The sequence below is a fragment of the Primulina tabacum genome, chromosome 1 (assembly GCF_025594145.1).
Source record: "Primulina tabacum isolate GXHZ01 chromosome 1, ASM2559414v2, whole genome shotgun sequence".
In the NCBI taxonomy this organism is placed as follows: domain Eukaryota; kingdom Viridiplantae; phylum Streptophyta; class Magnoliopsida; order Lamiales; family Gesneriaceae; genus Primulina; species Primulina tabacum.
Window position 1 is genome coordinate 5,482,491 of NC_134550.1, and position 20,176 is coordinate 5,502,666.

The 20,176-nt window shown below is 37.2% G+C and overlaps 1 protein-coding gene across 1 annotated transcript in view; it reads left to right on the top strand.

Annotated features, from left to right (window-relative positions):
- LOC142537113 (protein ILITYHIA) overlaps positions 1-20,176 on the top strand; it is a 66,896-nt gene that overhangs the window by 33,457 nt on the left and 13,263 nt on the right. The window contains exons 23-42 of the mRNA XM_075642686.1: positions 4,880-5,044; positions 5,117-5,293; positions 5,525-5,647; positions 5,846-5,926; positions 6,011-6,127; positions 6,987-7,159; positions 8,160-8,237; positions 8,314-8,461; positions 9,874-9,996; positions 10,071-10,127; positions 10,204-10,314; positions 10,401-10,592; positions 10,667-10,840; positions 11,900-12,010; positions 12,092-12,161; positions 12,293-12,371; positions 17,371-17,473; positions 17,548-17,718; positions 17,802-17,924; positions 18,017-18,130. Coding sequence (XP_075498801.1) covers positions 4,880-5,044; positions 5,117-5,293; positions 5,525-5,647; positions 5,846-5,926; positions 6,011-6,127; positions 6,987-7,159; positions 8,160-8,237; positions 8,314-8,461; positions 9,874-9,996; positions 10,071-10,127; positions 10,204-10,314; positions 10,401-10,592; positions 10,667-10,840; positions 11,900-12,010; positions 12,092-12,161; positions 12,293-12,371; positions 17,371-17,473; positions 17,548-17,718; positions 17,802-17,924; positions 18,017-18,130 — 2,490 coding nt within the window. The remainder of the gene's footprint in view (positions 1-4,879; positions 5,045-5,116; positions 5,294-5,524; positions 5,648-5,845; positions 5,927-6,010; positions 6,128-6,986; positions 7,160-8,159; positions 8,238-8,313; positions 8,462-9,873; positions 9,997-10,070; positions 10,128-10,203; positions 10,315-10,400; positions 10,593-10,666; positions 10,841-11,899; positions 12,011-12,091; positions 12,162-12,292; positions 12,372-17,370; positions 17,474-17,547; positions 17,719-17,801; positions 17,925-18,016; positions 18,131-20,176) is intronic.

The following is a 20,176-nucleotide window of genomic DNA, read 5'->3' on the forward strand; positions in this document are numbered from 1 at the left end:
CTTATGTCGACAGCACGAGGAGAATCAGGATCATATACTTCTACACTGCTCCTTCACTACAACGATTTGGGCTAAAGTTTGCAATGAGCTGGGGATACAATGGGTTATGCCGCGGCATGCTAAAGAACTCTTTCATTGGAATTCAGGAGGCTCATTCAACAAAAAAAAACAGCGATTTCTGGTACATGATCGTTCACGGCATATATTGGTCGATATGGTTGGAGAGAAATCGAAGAATTTTTGAAGAAAAAGCAGAATCTGTTGACAAACTATGGGAAAACATCAAATTCAGAGTCGCAACTTGGACAACTACCTTGCAAAAGTTCGACCACTTGTGCATTTCAGATTTATTGAGGGACTTCAAATTTATTTGGTCATGAAATTAGTGTTTCCTTGTAACGACGGGGTACTTTCGAGTTGATGTAGCTGTACTGTTGTCGTGGAATGCTCATCCACGCTCATATTGTAATTTCATAATATTATAATAAATTTAGTTTCCTATTAAAAAAAAAAAAGAGTAAATCATCTGCATACACTAATTGTGTTACATGAAAGTTCTTACATTTCGGATGGAAACCAAACGAGCTTGCTCTTGACATGCGCTTGAGTGACCTACAAAGTACCTCCAAACAAAGAGTAAATAAGAAGGGAGAAATGGGGTCACCTTGTCGTAGTCCTCTTTTACCATCAAAGTGCCCATGGAATTGGCTATTCAGCGTAATGGAGTACGACACTGTAGAGACACATTCTAAAATCCAATCAACAAATTTTTTAGGAAAGTTAAGGCAAGTGAGTACCTCATGTAAGAAGTTCCAATCCACCGTATCATATGCTTTTCGAATGTCAACCTTCAACATGCACCCAGGGGAGCCTCGCTTACGAGAGTATTTCTTCAACTGTTCTTGAGCAAGGTGAATATTATCAACAATGGATCGACCTTCTATAAATGCTGACTGCGCCTCATCAACTATACGAGCAATGACCTTCCTCAACCTCTCAACTAGGACTTTGGAAATGATTTTGTAGAACACTGTACAGCAGGAAATTGGTCGATAGTCATGAACAAAAGAAGCATCCACAGATTTCGGGACCATCGCTATAATGGAATGGTTTCACTGTCTCAAAAGTCTGCCACCGACAAAAAACTTTTGTACCGCTTCAAAAACATCTCTACCAATCGTATTCCAAGCCTTCTTGAAAAACAACGAGCCATAACCATCCAGGCCAGGAGCTTTGTCATTATCAATGTCAAACAATGCACGTCTGACTTTATCCATGGTGACTGGAGCAGCGAGTCGCGGCCAATGAATATGCTGTACACACGGCCCTTGTTCTAAGGTGTCCCGGTGCACACTTGTTCTTTCCACCTTAGTACCCAATAAACTTTTGTAGAAGTCAAGAAATTGTTCAGCAACTTCAGCTGTACTTGTAGTAGTAGTACCATCTTGCTTTCGTATTTCCAATACTGATCGTTTCTTGTTGTTTCTCTTGATAAGATCGTGAAAGAATGATTCTGTAATCAAGTTCTCAGGATTACTCTCCTTTGTAATCCGACCTAATATTTTAATAAATTTTAGTTTCGTATAAAAAAAGATTAGATCGTGAAAGAATTTGGTGCATCTGTCCCCTTGTTTGATATAATCATATTTTGTCTTTTGAGCAATGAACGGTCTTTCCGCTTCCATTAACATTTTGGTGTCCCTTCTAGTCTGTTTGTACTCATCAGCCATAACACCATTCGCAAGCATCGAGACCTGTAATCTTTTAAGTCTCTCATTTGCTGCCCTAGCACGTGCTGAGATGTTGCTGAATTTCATAGAGTTCAGGGCCAGCAGTGGGCGTTTCAACCTTTTAAATAATTGTTTTAGTCTGTATTGCCAAGTACCATGACCATTGAAGTACAAATTTCTTTCCACAGTATCCCCAAAACCAGCACTGAGCGTCCTCATGTTGAAGAATTTGAATGGCTTCCTAGTTATACTACGCTGATCCAGAAGTGCTACCACTGTCAAGGTGTGATTCGAGACACATCCCGATGCCAAGAAGTCTGATGTGCCATCAAGATTGGACTGCATCCAAACAGAGTTAACCTGTACCCTATCCAATTTCTGCTCACAGAAGGACTGAACCACGTGTAAAAGCAACCTAAGAACCGAAGGTCTTGCAAGTCAAGTGAGTTAACACATTCCACAAAATCATTAATCTCATAATTCTTTACCGGTAAGCCCCTTTTTTTCTCATTAGGAGTCAATACACTGTTAAAACCTCCAAGCAACATCCACGGAGCTTGGCAGTTATCCCCAAAGTATTTCAAATCCTCCCAAAGGGCACGACGTTGCACTATTGTGTTGAAACCATAAACGAAAGCTATAAAAAACAATTGTTTACTCTTAACACAAGTCACCTGAAGATGGATAACCTGCGCATGCACACTAATAATACCAATATCAACCGTGTCTGGATTCCACAAGACAACGATCCTACCTTTATTAGAAAGCAAGAAATTATTACATGCTTGCATATCTGGGAGATGGATACACATCATGCTTTGCAAAGATTTCTCATCCCACTTAGACTCCAAAATACCAAAAACATAATGTTCATCTTGTCACGAACACTCATTTGTTTTAGGGGCTTGTGGAGTCCCTTAATATTCCAACAAACAATCCTCATCTACAACCAGAGGCAATTGTGGGTTGCTCCCCCGTCTCTTCATTCCCAAAGTATCTCTATTCCAAGTCTCGATTCCCCGCTACCCTGTATTCTATATCACAAGAGTTTGTATCATCAAAATCCTCTAGGAATTTGGACAAATTTTTGTCCTTCTGCCCTTGCAACAACCCACCGTTCTTCTCACTCTTATTCTTCTTCTCACTCTTATTCTTCTTATTACTTTTCTTGCTTGTTTACCTCTATAAATGCCTCGTCTTCCTCATAAGGATGTGCGGGCGTATCCCCTAACATGAGGAATTCACTTTCAACAACTTGTTTTCCCTTATCAATTAGCTTCTGTAAGTCACTATCAAGATTTGTAGGCTGTACACATTCCACTACCCCGATTTCCGTAACTTTCCCAACCTCACCCGTGGGAAGTAGCTCAGATGGGCCTTGCAATTCTGCGCTGGGGTTATTCGGGTTATCCATTCTAGGCGGAGCATGTCTGTGTTTGCTAACCATCCTCGATTGGCCTTGTGATTTATCACGTCTCCAAGCCACATTTTTTGAGCGAAACCATATAGAATTGGGTGGATTATGACTTGTGCCCGCTGCATGTTCACCACCAATCGAATTGGGGCAGCTTGTGTTGTCATGTCCAGCTTTACGGCACTCACTACAGAATTTGATGTCTTGCTCAAACACGAACTTGACATTCACGATCCCAATCGGTAGCTCCACCTGTAATTCATGCACACGAGGATTGGAAACATTAATTTCTATTAAGACTCTTGCATACCTTACTCTCTTGTGCCCATGGTCAGTAGATCCATATGTATCGGTGAGCCCAATTCAGAGTCTATATTACTGAGTATTAAGTGGTTCCAACAGTCCGGGGGTAAGCCATGGATTTGAACCCAAGCCAGCATAGCATTCAGATCTTCTTCCATGAATCGGAAGCATAGTGGCATCTCTTTGATAAATAAATGGTATCCATAAACCATATATGGTCCCTCACTGAGTGTCGAGTCCCTTAGTTCCGCAGAAAAGAATGTAAAGACAATCCATCCAAACATCTTTCCCCCATCTTTTTACCAAATCTAGTAAGGCATAAAAACGAGGAACTTCTGGTACTTGGTGGTACACTGTACCCTCTGGTCTATCTAGTTCGAGAGAAATAACAGAATATTTAAAGAGGAGTCCGACGAAGTGGACCAAGTTTGGGAGAAGATCAAGTTCAGGGTGGCTAGTTGGACGACTAATATTAAAGATTTCAATCATTTGTCTGTTTCAGATTTGATTAGGGATTGGAAATTTGTATGGGCATGACAATAATAGGGTAGTCTTATTTTGTTTGGTTGGTAAACGGTTGTGCGGATTACTCATCCGCTTAATATGTAATATTTATCCTATCAATAAAAATTAGTTTCATTTCAAAAAAAAAAATATTTGAAAGTTACACAGCATTACTAAAATAAAACAGACATCAAATTAATCAAAATATCATATCCAGACATAATTATTTTACAAAAGCATCTTGTATTTCTATTGCTAATAAATTTAAAAATACAAAAACAAGTCTTGAAGAATGTTGGTGGCAGAGAAAGGAAAGTGGACCTGAAATTATAAATAGAGAAGTAAACCCCAAATTTTTTATAGTAGGCTGTTCACGTTCCACAATGGCCGAGAAATCACCTGTTTTGCAACGCAAAATGGTGTTCCAGGACTTCTGCTCTCACTGACTGCAACTTTGTCTCGTCATCAATCGTTCCATTCCCAAAACGGTCACGGATCTCGTCATCAGCTGTTCCCGTTCCGGAACGGCCGAACCATGAGTATATGCTCTATCATGTACTGTACTCGTCTGTTTTTCTGACATTTAAAAGTCAGTTTTACCTATTCACGTTTATCATGCAACCCCTTGATTTATTCTGTCTTTGCTTGATGAAAAAACATTGCGTAAAAAATGTGGTAAATTGAATAAATGGTTCTTGGGAGTGCTGGGATTTTTGGAAAAGATAGGAATAATAATAAGATGTCATGGAAATGCTTAGAAACTTTGATGACCTCTATTTTGAAACATAGTTTGGAATGTTATGCTCGATTTCTTGTGCAGCACCAATCACTAGACCAGCAGAAAATTCTTTTCCTGGATGTCTTTTTCTTAAAAACTTAGTTCCTATCTAAAAAGATAACTGATAAAATACTTCCTCACCATACGCAGTCAGTCGTAGGAGCTGCAGAAGTTGTGTGGGATTGTTATCGATATGACTTTGGCACTGATTACTCTGGACTTTTTAAAGCACTTTCACATCTTAATTATTCTGTTCGAGTTGCTGCTGCAGAGGCACTTGCTGCGGCCATGGATGAAAACCCTGATACAATTCAGGTGATTTACTGATCTAACTTTCAAACTGGTGGTGTATAGCCGATGTGGTTTTCTAATGGTGACTAATTTTAGGAGTCTCTATCAACCTTGTTTTCTTTATATATCCGTGATGTTGGAATTCCTGAGGACAATATTGACGCTGGTTGGGTGGGCAGACAAGGGATTGCTTTAGCTTTACACTGTGCAGCAGATGTTCTTCAAACCAAAGATCTTCCAGTTGTGATGACATTCCTGATATCACGAGCTCTGGTATTTATCCCTCACTTCTCGCAAGCTAGGTCAATAACATTGGATAAGTTTATTCTGATGCACCTCCTCAAATTATTTAGACCAAAATGTTTAAAGAAGTTAAGTAGACACAATTTTACTTACCTCTGCTACATGGTTTGCTACTTATTTAGTTTCCTCAAATGCCCCTGCCTTTAGTTTTATCTGTCTGGAAAATAATGAACGTGCATCACGAACAATTTATGACTGCAGGCTGATCCAAATGCAGATGTTCGAGGAAGAATGATTGATGCTGGTATTATGATTATTGACAAGCATGGAAGAGAGAGTGTTTCGTTGTTGTTTCCCATATTTGAGAATTACTTGAACAAAAAGGTTAGTACCTGCATCTTCAAATGTTGGATGTTAGATTTTCAACTATTCTGTTCCACTTGCTTGAGGAGTTTAAATTTGTAGACAATGTGTTCATATTGATCATAGCATAATGATTATAAATTCAAATAGATGGAGACAGTAGTAAGTCATACAAAAAGTTGATCGCTGGTCTTGGTATCTTTGGGATTCTTTTTGCAGGCATCGGATGAGGAAAGATATGATTTGGTGCGTGAAGGTGTGGTTATATTCACGGGTGCCTTGGCAAAACATTTAAAGAAGGTCTTAATTTTTTCCTTGTAATTATTGCTCACACAAAGTTGGAAATATTGCTGTAAGTTTAAATTGAATTTTGTTATGTAATAGGGTGATCCCAAAGTTCATGCCGTGGTGGAAAAGTTGTTGGAAGTTTTGAACACTCCCTCTGAAGCTGTTCAACGGGCAGTTTCAACGTGCCTGTCACCACTAATGTCATCAAAACAGGTATTCTGATGGTAGATTTGATGATGGCTTATCGTACACATAAAGAGTAAAAATTGTCAGATTTTATTTTACAGTTACAAGAAAATTCATTTTTGTTGATATATGTGTGGTTCCTGTAGTTCACCGATATTACCGATATGTAATATCTTTGGCAAAACATATTCCTCATCTACTGAAGGTTTATATCTTTTATTTGGCGCGAAACCATATTTTTAATAATATATTTAAAAGGTTTCTTGGATAAATATTTGTTAATTTTTACTTGCGTATATTTTATACAAAAAAACTTGTATGGTCACTCTTTCATTTCGTAATTTAAACTATTGTTCTAATAATGTAAGTAGAAAACTTTTAATTTATTGCACTGTATGTATTTACCATAAATAATATGATCATGGTTTGAGTTTATGTGTATTATTAAAAAATCTGATAGGTTACAAATTTCATGGAATAGTTTTTCTGCCTGTGTATAGGTTCATTTGGATTGGTTCGGCCATGCCTTCAATACTCAACATTTTGAGCTGATTCTGCAAAACATGTTTTATCCCTTAATGCCACTAAACACCCCAAGCTTCTTTTGTTCTTTTTTTTTTTTTAATTTTTATTTGGCCCATTTGCTAAATTTTAGCTTTGACGCCTTGACAAGAAGGAAAAAAAAGGCCAACTGCCCCAATCTTTACACAAATTCTCTCTGTTTTCCTCAATGCAATAAGCTGACACTCGATTTTTGTTGTGGTAGAGGAGCTAGATAAATACTTATTTCTTGTTGAGTCGTAGGTTACTGAACCAGTCTCTTATTTTATTTTCTATTCTTTGCAAGGAGCTTAACTAATTGGCATTATGATATCTTATGCATCAGGAAGAGGCCCCTGCTCTTGTTTCCAAACTGATCGATCAGCTTATGAAAAGTGAGAAATACGGTCAACGTCGTGGCGCAGCATTTGGATTAGCAGGGGTGGTTAAGGGATTTGGAATCTCATGTTTGAAGAAGTACGATATCATGACAGCCTTGCGAGTTGGTCTTTCAGATAGGTAAGTTATTATGAAATGGCCTCGATCTATTGTTTATCTACTAATATTGGGTTGAATCTTCAACGTGTTGCTTTTGCAAGATGGGAGTAGTGTAAAAATCTGAAGTACTTCACACATTATCTTCCGTCTTATTTTTTGTACTATACACCTGTGACTTCTTGTGGACCTTGTAGGCTGACAAATTATTAATTTTTATCAATTTATATAGCTCAAAATATTCTTCGTAGTTATTCTTTACGAGGTTCATTTTTAACATTCATCGACTTGCAAATCAACCTTGTGATTGAAACAAATGTTATTTGTTGATGCAAAGGGAAACGCGCTATTTGTAGTACATTACAACTTAAAGGATTGTTATATCCAACTCAAGTTTTTTCTATCTGAGTCAGAGACTCGTTTAAAATGATTATCATAAAAAATATGCTTGTAGTTTGATATTAATCTTTTGACAGGAAGATGTTTTCATTACGGCTTGATGGTTGTTGTGGATGAACTTGAAAGGACAAGGTTCTCTTGCATGCATATTTTCCTGATATTATGTGCTCGACCATTTCTACCTCCTACGATTTAGGATTCAGTTTTTACCTAGGCACGGTTGTTTCAATATGCCATGAACAAGTAGTTGTAAATTTACGAGATGTACAAAATGTTTCAGTGCTGATAAGATTATTTTCTTACATGATTTTGATTCACATCTTGTTGAAGGACACAAATTAACACAAGCTATTTGTGGACAAACCGTGAAGCTCAATGTGATGGCTGTCATGCTGTCTTATTGACCATATTACATGTTTGTTATACATTCTTAAAAACATCTTGTAATTTATAGCTTTTATCTTATTAATATAATATTTTTTCCTATAAAAAAGCATGTAAATTCTTGATATCTGCTCTCATCTGTGTTCCCTATTATAACGTTTTACCTGTCATTGCATCATTCTGCTTATTTATGCCTAATGGATTTGTAATTCAAATAAATTTGTATTCTATGTGGTCGTAGAATTTCTGCAAAAAGCCGAGAAGGGGCTTTGCTGGCCTTTGAATGTTTCTGTGAAAAGCTGGGAAGATTGTTTGAACCGTAAGTGCACATATATTACGCTTTGGAACACTCGCTCATTGAGCATGTACTGAGAAATTTTCTGAACTTTTTTCAGGTACGTTATTCAGATGTTGCCCCTGCTTCTTGTATCCTTTTCTGATCAAGTTATTGCAGTTCGAGAAGCTGCTGAGTGTGCAGCTCGTGCAATGATGTCTCAACTTACTGCTCAGGGAGTCAAATTAGTTCTTCCATCTCTTTTGAAGGTTTATTTAAGATTATTTCCCTATGGTTAACTTGTTTCACTAAAATAGCCGCAAAACTTGGAAATATTTTTAGTTTGATTTATGGTGGTGGAAAAAAATTAGCTTGGGTGTCAGGGTAAAATCTTTCTTTTATTCCCCTGATTGATAATAGGTTTGAATTTGTTTGTGTTTTCCGAAGTTGACTGTTAATGTGTTATGTTTTATCTTCTGGAATTCATACGTGAAACAATTTTATATGATTGCGAGCTGAATCCATCTTTTACATTAAGTGGATTTACCAAAGGAAAGCAGCTGAAATTTGTACCTTGGTGCTCGTATCTAGCATAGTTATTTTTTCTTGATTTTGAAATGATTTCATGCGTATATATCGACAAGATTAGGATTTTTCCTGGATGGCCTTGTTGGCAACATAGTTTCAAAATCATTTAAGTTGCACTTGAATTGAAAGGTTTGTGTTTGTTCAAAAAATTTGGGATGTAACCTAAATTATAATTATTATAATGAAATGATAGTTTCTGATAAAAAAAAAAACTTCCAATCAACTGAATTTGAAGTTCTTTGATTTGAAATGATTTAATTAAAACATGCTCTTAGAGTTGCTAAATTATTGGGATCAATGTTCTAAAGGGTGCCTTCCAGGCGGTGAGTGTTGAGCGGTCGCTCACCACCCCAATTTTTGGAATCTCTTTACGTAATATATAGAATTCTTTTATTTTTAATTTTCTAAAAAAAAATTGTTTGATGTATTTTTCAATCAATTTGTATCATATAAAGAGGAAGAATATATCATTGATTTTGAGTTTAAATCCGATATAAATGAATTATTGAAGAAATGCGGAGATAAACAAGAAAAATAAGATATTTAGATAAAAAAAAAGAAAAACTGCCTAAGGCCGCCTTGGTGCTTAGGTGGCCGGTACCGTCGGTAGTCCGCTTTTAGAACACTGATTGAGATGTTTACAAATTTTCTGGGTTTGCACGTCCATGAAAGTTATTCTTTATCATTATTAAAGCAAACAGCATCTTGGATAATTAAATATATGCTTCAAGTATTAATCGCTTGTGGACGCATACATTGCCTACAGGAAGCAATCATGCACTGCAAATCTGGTGATTTATGAGAAGAGAAGCTGTTATCCTGTATTGAACCAAAAAAAAAAAGGCCCTACCTGATGTCCACCCTGGAATGATTATTCCCTCTTTTGCCTGTTCTTAATGTAATTGTCAGAATGATTGTATTTACCTGTGAAAACACGTTCATTTTTCCTCAATAATTTGTAGATGCTTTTTCTGAATTTGCAAGTATTGTTCATAAATTATTTTTTGAAATGGAAGTCTAGAAATCTTATTTTGCTAATCAGTCCAATAGAACCAAGTTGAAAATGAGCTACCCATTAATTTTCTCACTATAGGGCCTTGAAGATAAAGCCTGGAGAACAAAGCAAAGTAGCGTACAATTACTAGGAGCAATGGCTTACTGTGCTCCACAGCAATTGTCTCAGTGTCTTCCCAAGATTGTTCCGAAGTTGACTGAGGTTTGTCTGTACATGATGCATAAACAAACACGAGTATAAACAAATTCGCTTATGTATGTGCTATTATAATCCAGGTTTTGACAGATACTCATCCCAAAGTTCAGTCGGCTGGGCAAACCGCCCTCCAGCAGGTAAGTAATATTTTTTTCATGTTCCAGTGATTGCATTTTTGCCAAATATTTTGTGAATGGGTATTTTCTTTTTCAGGTTGGAAGTGTAATTAAAAATCCAGAAATATCTGCTCTAGTCCCCACTCTCTTGATGAGTCTTATGGATCCCAATGATCATACAAAGTATTCTCTTGATATTCTTCTCCAGGTAACTTAATTTACTGCATTCATTTCCTTGTTTGTGTTTTTCCAAATTGTATGATCAGTGTCCAATTCGTTGTATTATATCTACAGACAACCTTCATAAATACTGTAGATGCTCCATCTCTTGCACTCGTGGTGCCTATAGTGCATAGAGGGTTGAGGGAGAGGAGTGCTGAAACAAAAAAGAAGGCTGCTCAAATAGTTGGAAATATGTGTTCATTAGTTACCGAGCCAAAGGATATGATTCCATATATAGGCTTACTTCTTCCCGAAGTAAAGAAGGTACCTTTATCAATTCCTATGTATCCAATGCTTTGAATTTCAGATTAGAGTAATGATAATTTATCATTTGGCAGGTCCTTCTTGATCCAATTCCTGAAGTCAGGTCTGTTGCCGCAAGAGCCCTTGGTTCTCTTATAAAAGGAATGGGAGAAGAGAACTTCCCGGACCTTGTCCCTTGGTTATTAGCTACTCTGAAGTCTGATGGCAGTAACGTTGAGCGGTCTGGAGCTGCTCAAGGACTGAGTGAGGTTAGAATGTGATCCTTAATTTTCCAACATGTTTCATGTAAGGGGATGCTTTATTTTATTTTCATGATCACTCATTTGTGTTCTGCTTCTCCCTTTGGGGCCAATAGGACGATTATTAAAATGCTGCAAATCAATTGATTCATTAGGGTTATCTGTATTGAAAAGGTGCTAGGGACCTAAACAACAATCAGTTTGCTGATTATGGTAGATCGGTTTTGAACTGCCATTTTGCTAAGTATTAGCATCAACTAAAATGATTTTCCATCTTTCTTGATGTTACTCTTACAGTCTTACTCCTGCAGTGCCAATGACCTGACTCTTGTTGCTGCATAACTAGAGGCTGCTATTATACACTTGGGTTCCATGATGTAATGCGTAATTGCATTGGCACAACTTTTTTTTCCTTTTTTCATTCCAGGTTACTGGCAAACAAAATAGTCAAGAAGGAAATTATTCTTACACTTCTTTAATTCTATTGCAACATATAGATCACATCCTCGAAGTTTGGTTATATATCAACTTTTGTGTGTTGAGAATAAATACAGGAATTTTCATACAAATTGTGTTGTTTTGGTTTACTGATGCTATTATCTGCAAGTAAATATTTCACAAGATTTGCACCGTCAATAGTTCAGTGCTTTGCACTCTGCATATAGGTAAAGTAAAAATGGGAGAAAGAAGTTTGTAGTTGTTTATGATGTAATGGTGCCATTCTCTCATCAGTTTAATATCTCCATTATTTATTTGGGTTAAATATGGTATTTTTATTCATATCCGCTGATAAAGGATGCTCAAACATACTATTTGATACAGTGCTTATTGCGTTAGATGAAGCATGATTGTTGCCTGTACTTCCAGTTTCCCTAGTACCACGCACAAATTGTACGATCCAAGTATTATAATAAAAATAGTTTTCTATCAAAAAAAAAAAGTTTCCCTAGTATGTAAGTGCATGTTTTAACTTTAGTCTCATCTACATGGTCAATGGATGCATCCTTGGTTGTTTCTTTTCATTTCGATGGATATGACCATGCATTATGCTCAATCCTCCTTTTTTAGGTATTGGCTGCACTTGGAACAAATTATTTTGAGAATATACTTCCTGACATCATTCGGAACTGCTCTCATTCAAAAGCTTCTGTTCGTGATGGTTACTTGACACTTTTCAAGGTGAATTTTGCTACGGATACTTATTTTAGTTTTGTCAGTTTCTATTTACGATTTTATGTTATCTTTGCATTCTACTTGCAGTATCTACCAAGATCTTTAAATGTCCAGTTTCAGAAGTACTTGCAACTGGTTCTTCCTGCCATTTTAGATGGTACTGCCTCTTTGAAATCTCATGATTTCTTTTGATGTTAATAGTTAAGCTGAATGTGCGATGCAATTATATTCTGGTCAAACAACTTGTGTTGTGTTTGGTGCTTTAATGTTATTTTTCCTTTCCTTCAGGTCTAGCTGATGAGAATGAATCAGTCCGGGATGCAGCCCTCAGTGCTGGGCATGTTTTGGTCCAATATTATGCGACAACGTATGTACTTCTCACACATATGCATCTCAGACAATTTTAGGTCATTTAAGTTACATTCTACCTATTATTAAATAATCTTCATTGCCATGTATTGGTCCAATATTATGCGACAACGTATGTACTTCTCACACATATGCATCTCAGACAATTTTAGGTCATTTAAGTTGCATTCTACCTATTATTAAATAATCTTCATTGCCATTATTATTATTATTAACTAAAAGTTGTGTTGCTAGTCCTCATGCGGATTACTCATCCGCTAGATTTGTAAAACTTTAAGTATTAATAATATCTAGTTTCTTTTCAGAAAAAAAAAATTATTAACTAAAAAGCCTTGATGATAACTTTTAGTGTGTCAAAAAAAGAAAAGAATATACCAAATGGTTAATTATCAATGTACAAAAACCATATACATATACCTAGAAGTGGACTGTAGATGGTACTAAATCCAAGAACACCTGAGAGATTAAATAATCAACTAGATTGTCGGAGATCACATGATTGGAGCCCCTGTCAAGATTGCACTCGAAGGTACAACTCTCAAGTCTATGATAGCTCTCTGTCTGAAGTGCGATAGTGCTAACTAGCAAGAGACAAGTGGACCATTTCAACACCGTGCTTGTGCATTTGTGCCCTCCGTAGATTGTGTTAGCTCTGGTACCCAGGCACATTTGCATACTTGCTTTTAATGATTTAATTTTCATTTTTTTCGGGGGTATGGAGGCTGCAGAACCGAATGTCTCGGCGGCTTCAGGTGTTTCCTTTGGTGGGAAGTTAAATAATGTCATTCATGGAATGTCTTCTAATCATAGGAGATATTTAGTCAATGTAACTACCATCTGTTTTTTGTGTTTTTATCCCCTTGGGTCTGCAAACTATGTCTGCCCTTGGATGACAGTATCTCCTATGATTAGAAGACATTCCTCGAATGACAGTAGTTACATTGACTCGGGATTCTTACCGACTAAACTCGATGTAACTTAACATGCATTTCAGCGGGTCGATGGCTGCCTCCCTCCTAGGCGGCCGCCATTTAGAACACTAAAGTTTGGTGATCTCAACCGTCTTACCGAGAAAACTCGTTGGTTGCATTTCCCTTGTCAATTAAGTTCCATTCTCTATAAGTTCTCTGTCAATCTCACCCAATATCTGCTTTTCCTAATGCCTGGGTTTGCTCAGCTAACATATCATTTCGTGCGGCAGTATAACAACTCCCTTTGTTGTTGAACCCACTGAGTAAATGTGAGATGCAATGATCTTGATGTATATTGCTACACCTTGATGTGGAAAATATTTGATTGCTTCAACCCAAGGTTATAAAATTCGCTAGGCGTTAGTCGGGCGCCAGCCCAGCGCCTAGCGCCTAGGCCGGACTAGGCGCCGCTAATCGGATTCTACGATATCAAAGATTCAAAACAATATAAATCATATACTAGAACATTAACACAATAACATCAAATTTAAAATATGTTCAAAATATTCCCAACATAGTCTAATGTGTCATCTCAATAAAATAAGAAAGAATTCAGATTTCTTCCAAAATTCACAATAAAATAGTCTAATGTGTCATCACAAATTTACTCCACTTCTTCTTCTCCGAAATTTTCAACAACTTGTTCTTCATCAGACACAAAATCAATATCATCATTTTGATCATCATCTTCTTCTTCAGATTCAAAATCATCCTCGTGAAGTTCTCTAACTCTAGAGCTTCTTCGGGGTTTTAAATTTTCATCTGCCCCAGTTGCTTCATCAACTAATTGCCAAGTGATCCCCGAACCTGGTTCAACTTCATTTTCTTCCCCACCATCCACAATCCAACCTTGTGCATTTGAAGCATCTTTTTGAAGAAGGACGTCGACATTCCTTTTTTTCTCTCTTTTTTGCTTGTTAAACAATCTAGCATTAAATTGGACAAATACTAGATTGTTCAACCTATGGACATCCAACCTATTTCTTTTCTTTGTATGAATCTAAAAAAAACAGAAAAAGTAATTAGTACAGTTAGGAATATGCTCATACACTTTAAAAATTAATAATTTATTTTAATTAAAGTTTAAACTTACTCCTTCAAATGCACTCCAATTTCTTTCACACCCAGATGAACTTGTAGTTAATGAAAGAATCCTCAATGCCACTCTTAGCAAGTTGGGTGTGTGAGCACCGTAGGTACTCCATCATGCACATGGATCAAATGTATCGTCATTTTTTTCACATGCTTTTGCAGCCAATGCTTTCCCAAATAACCCAGTCTTATCTCTATATTTTGCAAATTCCTTGTTAATAATTGTATCTTGCAGTTCAAACTCATCGGCATGCAAAACTTCCATGCATTCAAAAATCCCTGCCGCGACCTCTCCATAAAGAGCAATAGAACTATCTTTGTAGTAGAAGTAGGGATTCAACAAAAAGGCTGTGGTATGCAATGATGTATCAAGTCTATCCTTCATTTTTGACTCAATAATCACTATGATAGGTTGATAATTTGATTCGACATTGTTAAGGGCCACCTTGATATCTTCTTTAGCTCGAAGAAGTTCCCCATATAGAAACCTCATGGATGGCTTCCTATCTCCATCAACCAATCGGAGAACTCTTACCAAAGGAGCAAATATTTTCAAACACAATGTCACACCATTCCAAAAACTCATGCTCATCACAGTAGAGTAAGCCAATTTCCCTTTGTTTGTCTTTGACCATTTACATTTCTCCCACATATCACTTGTAAACATGGCCCTTAAACTAGATTTTTTCTCAATCAAACTTTGCAATGTGAGGAAGTTTGATGCAAACCTGGTAACTCCTGGCCGGACTATGTCTCTTTTTTTCGTAAAACTTCTCATCAATGACAAAGTCTTATGGTGAGCATAAATGAAAATTGTAAGACTTTGCTTGGTCGATAATCTTTTTAAATCTTGGAAGCTTGCCAATACTTTCAAGCATGAGATTAACAGTATGAGTTGCACATGAACTCCAAAATATCCCTGGTCCAAATTGACCCACTGCCTCCATTAGTTGCTTGAAGCTATCATTATCAAGAGCATTGAATGGGATTCCATTTTCATAAGCCCAACCCAACATATTGTTGAACTTGTTGAGTTCTCTCTTTGAAAAGAGCCTCATTTATATTTTTTTGGCGAAGCACTTTACTCCCACTTGAACTTACATTTTCTGGAGCAATCATCGATGCATATCTATCCATGGGGCCAAGTAGATGAGGCTTCTTGACTAAATGTATCTAGGGATAATTCGCTTCAATTCCATCTATCCCTTCAATTTTACCATCTTCTTCTTCGTATATAGAAATATTCACCTCCGCTCTACAACTTTTTTCTTCAATATTTTGTTTTTCTTTTTGTTCCTCCCTTCTAAAATAGCCTGTTTGCACTTCTTACGATCTTCTTGAGATGCGATTCGACACCCAGATACATTTCCATGTATATTTCCTATGTGCTCCTTGATTCTATATATTCCACCGGACATCATTTTCCCACACAACTTACATTTAACTTTGTCGAGGTTCTTAGGATCAATCAACATACTAAACTCCCATCCGATGTCATTCGATTTTCTCTTAAAAATCTCAGATTCAGGTTGAGTGATGGATGCAGTCGACGATGGATTGCTTGCCATTTTCAGCAATAGACCTGAAAATTTGATGTGATAACACCACACAAACAAATGATAGTACTAAAAAGCTCAAAGTCACTCCATATATTTTGAAGCATGAAGAAAAATGACACTAAGCAAGCAATGGTATAGTCACTGAAGATTTTTAAGTATATTTAGATACAAACATGAAACAACCATCATAAGATTACTCTCATCCGATGTCACAACCTACTGCTTCTACCATAAACCTCTTGCAAGTTGCACCAATAGCCATACCAAACACCCACGTTCACAAAATCAAGGGTCAATACAAAAATACACAAACTGAAAATCAAGCCTCACTAATTCCAAATTATTCCAATACTTGTTCCAAATGCACGGCCAATACTTATTCCAAATAATTAAATGCACGGCCATTACCTTCAGGGCTTGAACGAGGAGTGCTTCTGGAGTGCTTCGATGTGTTTCGATTCTTCCGAACAAGAGAGGTTTCTGGAACGAACATCTTGAACGAGGACTGCTTCTGGAACGAGGACTGCTTCTGCCTTCTGGAACGAGGCTTGCTCCTGGAACGATGCTGCCTTCTGGAATGAGGAGTGTTTCTGGATCGAGGCTGCCTTCTGGAACGAAGAGTGCTTTGGGAAATAATGATAAGAAAGAAACGCAGCAGCCCAGACAGAAAAGCATCATACCTAGTGGGCCAATTTTTTTTTTAAATGGGCTTCTTACCGGATCATTGAATTTTGAAGCCCAAATTTTTTTTAAAAAAAAAAACAAGCCCACCTAGGCGCCCAGCCTCCGCCTAGGCGCGCCCAGGCCCGCCTAGCGCCTGGGCTGGCCGCCTAGCACCTTATCGGTGCGGCCGGCCTCCGCCTAGCGCCTAGGCGGGCGCCTAGGGCGCATTTTAGAACACTGCTTCAACCATGCCACATGGAAAGAAAGCAATGTGAAATTTGTATGATAGGTCACAGGCTTTAATAGATGTATTTCATTGAAAGCTTGCTTGTTTGTTGCTTAATAATTCAAGAGAATTTGAACCCATATTAATTTCTCATTTTAAGATGGTTCTAGATGATTCTACTTCTGAAGTTTGAGTTCTCCGATAAAAGTTTAAATTTTATACTTTTCTGATCTACTTAAATTACCTAAGCCAAGTTGGTCATCTAAGCGTTCATCAATAGTTCATAAAATTACTTCTTCCAGTGCTCTTTTATTTACTTATTGTTCACTAATACCATATTGTATTCATCTTTAATGCCTTTTCTTTTGGTAAGATGAATGCTGGACTAGTATTTTTAATTTTAAGTTATTGCTACAATCAGCCATTCGCTTGATTTGAAAGCATTTGTCCTGTTCATTGCCCTTGTTAATTTGTTTATCTTGTCAGATCTTTGCCTCTACTCCTTCCTGCTGTCGAGGATGGCATATTCAATGATAATTGGCGTATTCGGCAGAGTTCAGTGGAATTATTGGGGGATCTCTTATTCAAGGTGCGTGCGCAGTGCGTTTTCTGTGTCTTTGTTCACAAGTTGAAGCTACTTAGATCATGCATCATCTTATTTAGGTAGCCGGAACCTCTGGAAAAGCACTTCTTGAAGGTGGCAGTGATGATGAAGGTGCTAGTACTGAGGCACATGGACGGGCGATCATTGAAGTACTTGGAAGAGAGAAACGTAATGAAGTTCTTGCTGCATTGTACATGGTCCGTACTGATGTCAGCTTAACGGTCCGCCAGGTATAAATATTGAGGGTTACTTTTGTTTTGCTATTCTAGTTATATACTGTCGTATTTTTATTTCATGTTTCTGTTTTTCTCAGGCTGCGTTGCATGTATGGAAGACTATAGTTGCAAATACACCAAAGACTCTGAAAGAAATAATGCCAGTTTTAATGAACACGTTAATCATTTCTCTCGCATCATCATCTTCAGAGAGGCGACAGGTTTCATGTCTCATATAGTCCGAGGAAATTAACTGACACGATGTATTTTATATGTAGTCGCTCTTTGAGATTTGTGTGCTGTTATTTTTTAGGTTGCTGGTCGATCCTTAGGTGAGCTTGTGCGGAAGCTTGGAGACAGAGTGCTTCCACTTATTGTTCCTATTTTATCCCAGGGTCTTAATGATCGAAATCCTAGCAGAAGACAAGTGAGTCTCCTTTTCCGCACTCATATAATTTGTTTTTTTTGCATTAATTTAAGTTGGGTTTGAAGAGAAATCTTGGTATATGGTTGAGTTGTTTCTTTGTTATAGTGATTTGCTTCGCTCCCATGATTTGTATGTACCAGTTGAAACACTCAACACAATCCATTGATTTCAATATAAGTGCTTCACCATGCTTGTCTTGAGGATAGATTTCAGTTAAAATATATCGATAGGAATATGTATTTGATGTCACACCCTCAGCCTTGGGAACCATGAAAATTTTGCTAGCCATAGTTAAGGTCATGTGTATCCATAGTTGTCAAGGGCGCAAGGCGCACCGAGGCGCACAAGGGCTCTGGAGCCTGAGGCGCAAGGCGAGGCGCGCGCCTTACCGAAGCGAGGCGCACATTTTTTATTTTTTAAAATATATTTATCTTAGAATAATATATTAAAATATGAAATAATTAAGTCACAAATGTCACACAAAACAACAAATAATTAATAAGTTCATAATAATAAGTAACACAATTTAAATTCTTCAATCATCCAAATCAAGTTCATCTTCTTCCATCGAATCATTTTGGTCTACATCACCCCATGTCAAATCATCATCCCCAAAGACTAGATTATTTTCTTCGTTGTCCAATCCTCCCATCAACCATTCATTGCTATCATCGATATCATCCAATGAAATAGGATCAATTTTGTCGCGCAAATCATATCGACGTTTCAATCCCCTGTTATATTTAATGAAGACTAGATCATTCAAACGCTTCTGCGCCAACCTGTTTCTTCTTTTCGAATGAAGCTGCAAAAATTTTAAAATACATTCATCCTTCGTGAATTGTTCAAGGTTGGGTTTAAGGTTGGGTTGGGCCTTTTACATTTTAAGTTAATATTAAAAAAAACAGAGAATTGTATTTTCAAAATGAAACTTCTCAGTTACTGAATTTTTTAAAAAAGGCAATCTTAGGCGCGCCCGAGAGCCCTTCCAAGGTGAGCCCAGGCGCGCGCCCAACGCCTGGGCTCGCCTTTGTAAATCGTTGCGCCTGGGATTTCCCCAGGCGCAACGCCCGCGCCTGGTGGGCGAGAGGCGCTCGCCTTTGACAACTATGTGTGTATCAAATATGGAAGGAATTGTTTCGATAAGCTCTGGGGGCAACTCTTTATCCAAACTAATATTTCACCAATAAAATTTATCTGGACCATTTTTGGCACACCCTAGTTCAAACCTTAATTATAATCCCTTAATAAGAGACCCACTCTCATATAAATTCACGTACTTCTGGTAATTGTAACTATTTATTTTTTTTTGTAAATGATCTGATTTTATTAAATGGTTTACACTCTCTTGATAGGTTGGTAGATAAGATTGTTTTTCTGATTTATGTCTGTTGATCTTTGCATCAAAGTGAATTGGAAGAATTTAGATTATCATTCAATTTTAGTGTCCTTTTCTTGACGGAATAACTCACTGCCTTTTAAAAGTTTTGGGTTATTCTCTTCAACTCTCATGGTTCTCTTCAAGTGTTGAAATGCAAGAGAGCCATTTGAAATTTAATTAATGTTTTACGATTGTCCAAAGACCAATTTCAATCATCCATTAGCCATTTGAAATGTCTCGGTCGAGGATTGTCCAAAGACCAATTTTTGTCATCATTAGCCTCCAACGATCGTGAATTGGAATTTTGCATCTCTTTCAGTCCATTTTTTCAAACTAGTTACCTTTGTTACACCACAAGAAGCCAAAGTACAGAGTATTTACTAAATGACTGACTGGCATCAAAGCAATATTTACTCTTCAATAATGATAAACACATTAACACCGATTATTTGCACTTTTGACTCTCTATAATAACCAGCTTATATTTAATGAGATCGAGTATTTATCGTGTGGATATCTTGTCCCACGTTTGAAATGGTGATTGGAATTGGATATTTAAGTTATTGCATTGGTCCTTTATTTAGTCACAAATATATAAATTAGTAGTTAGCAGATTGACCAAGTAACTCATTCAGGGATTTCAGCGGTGTTGAATGCCTTGCCGA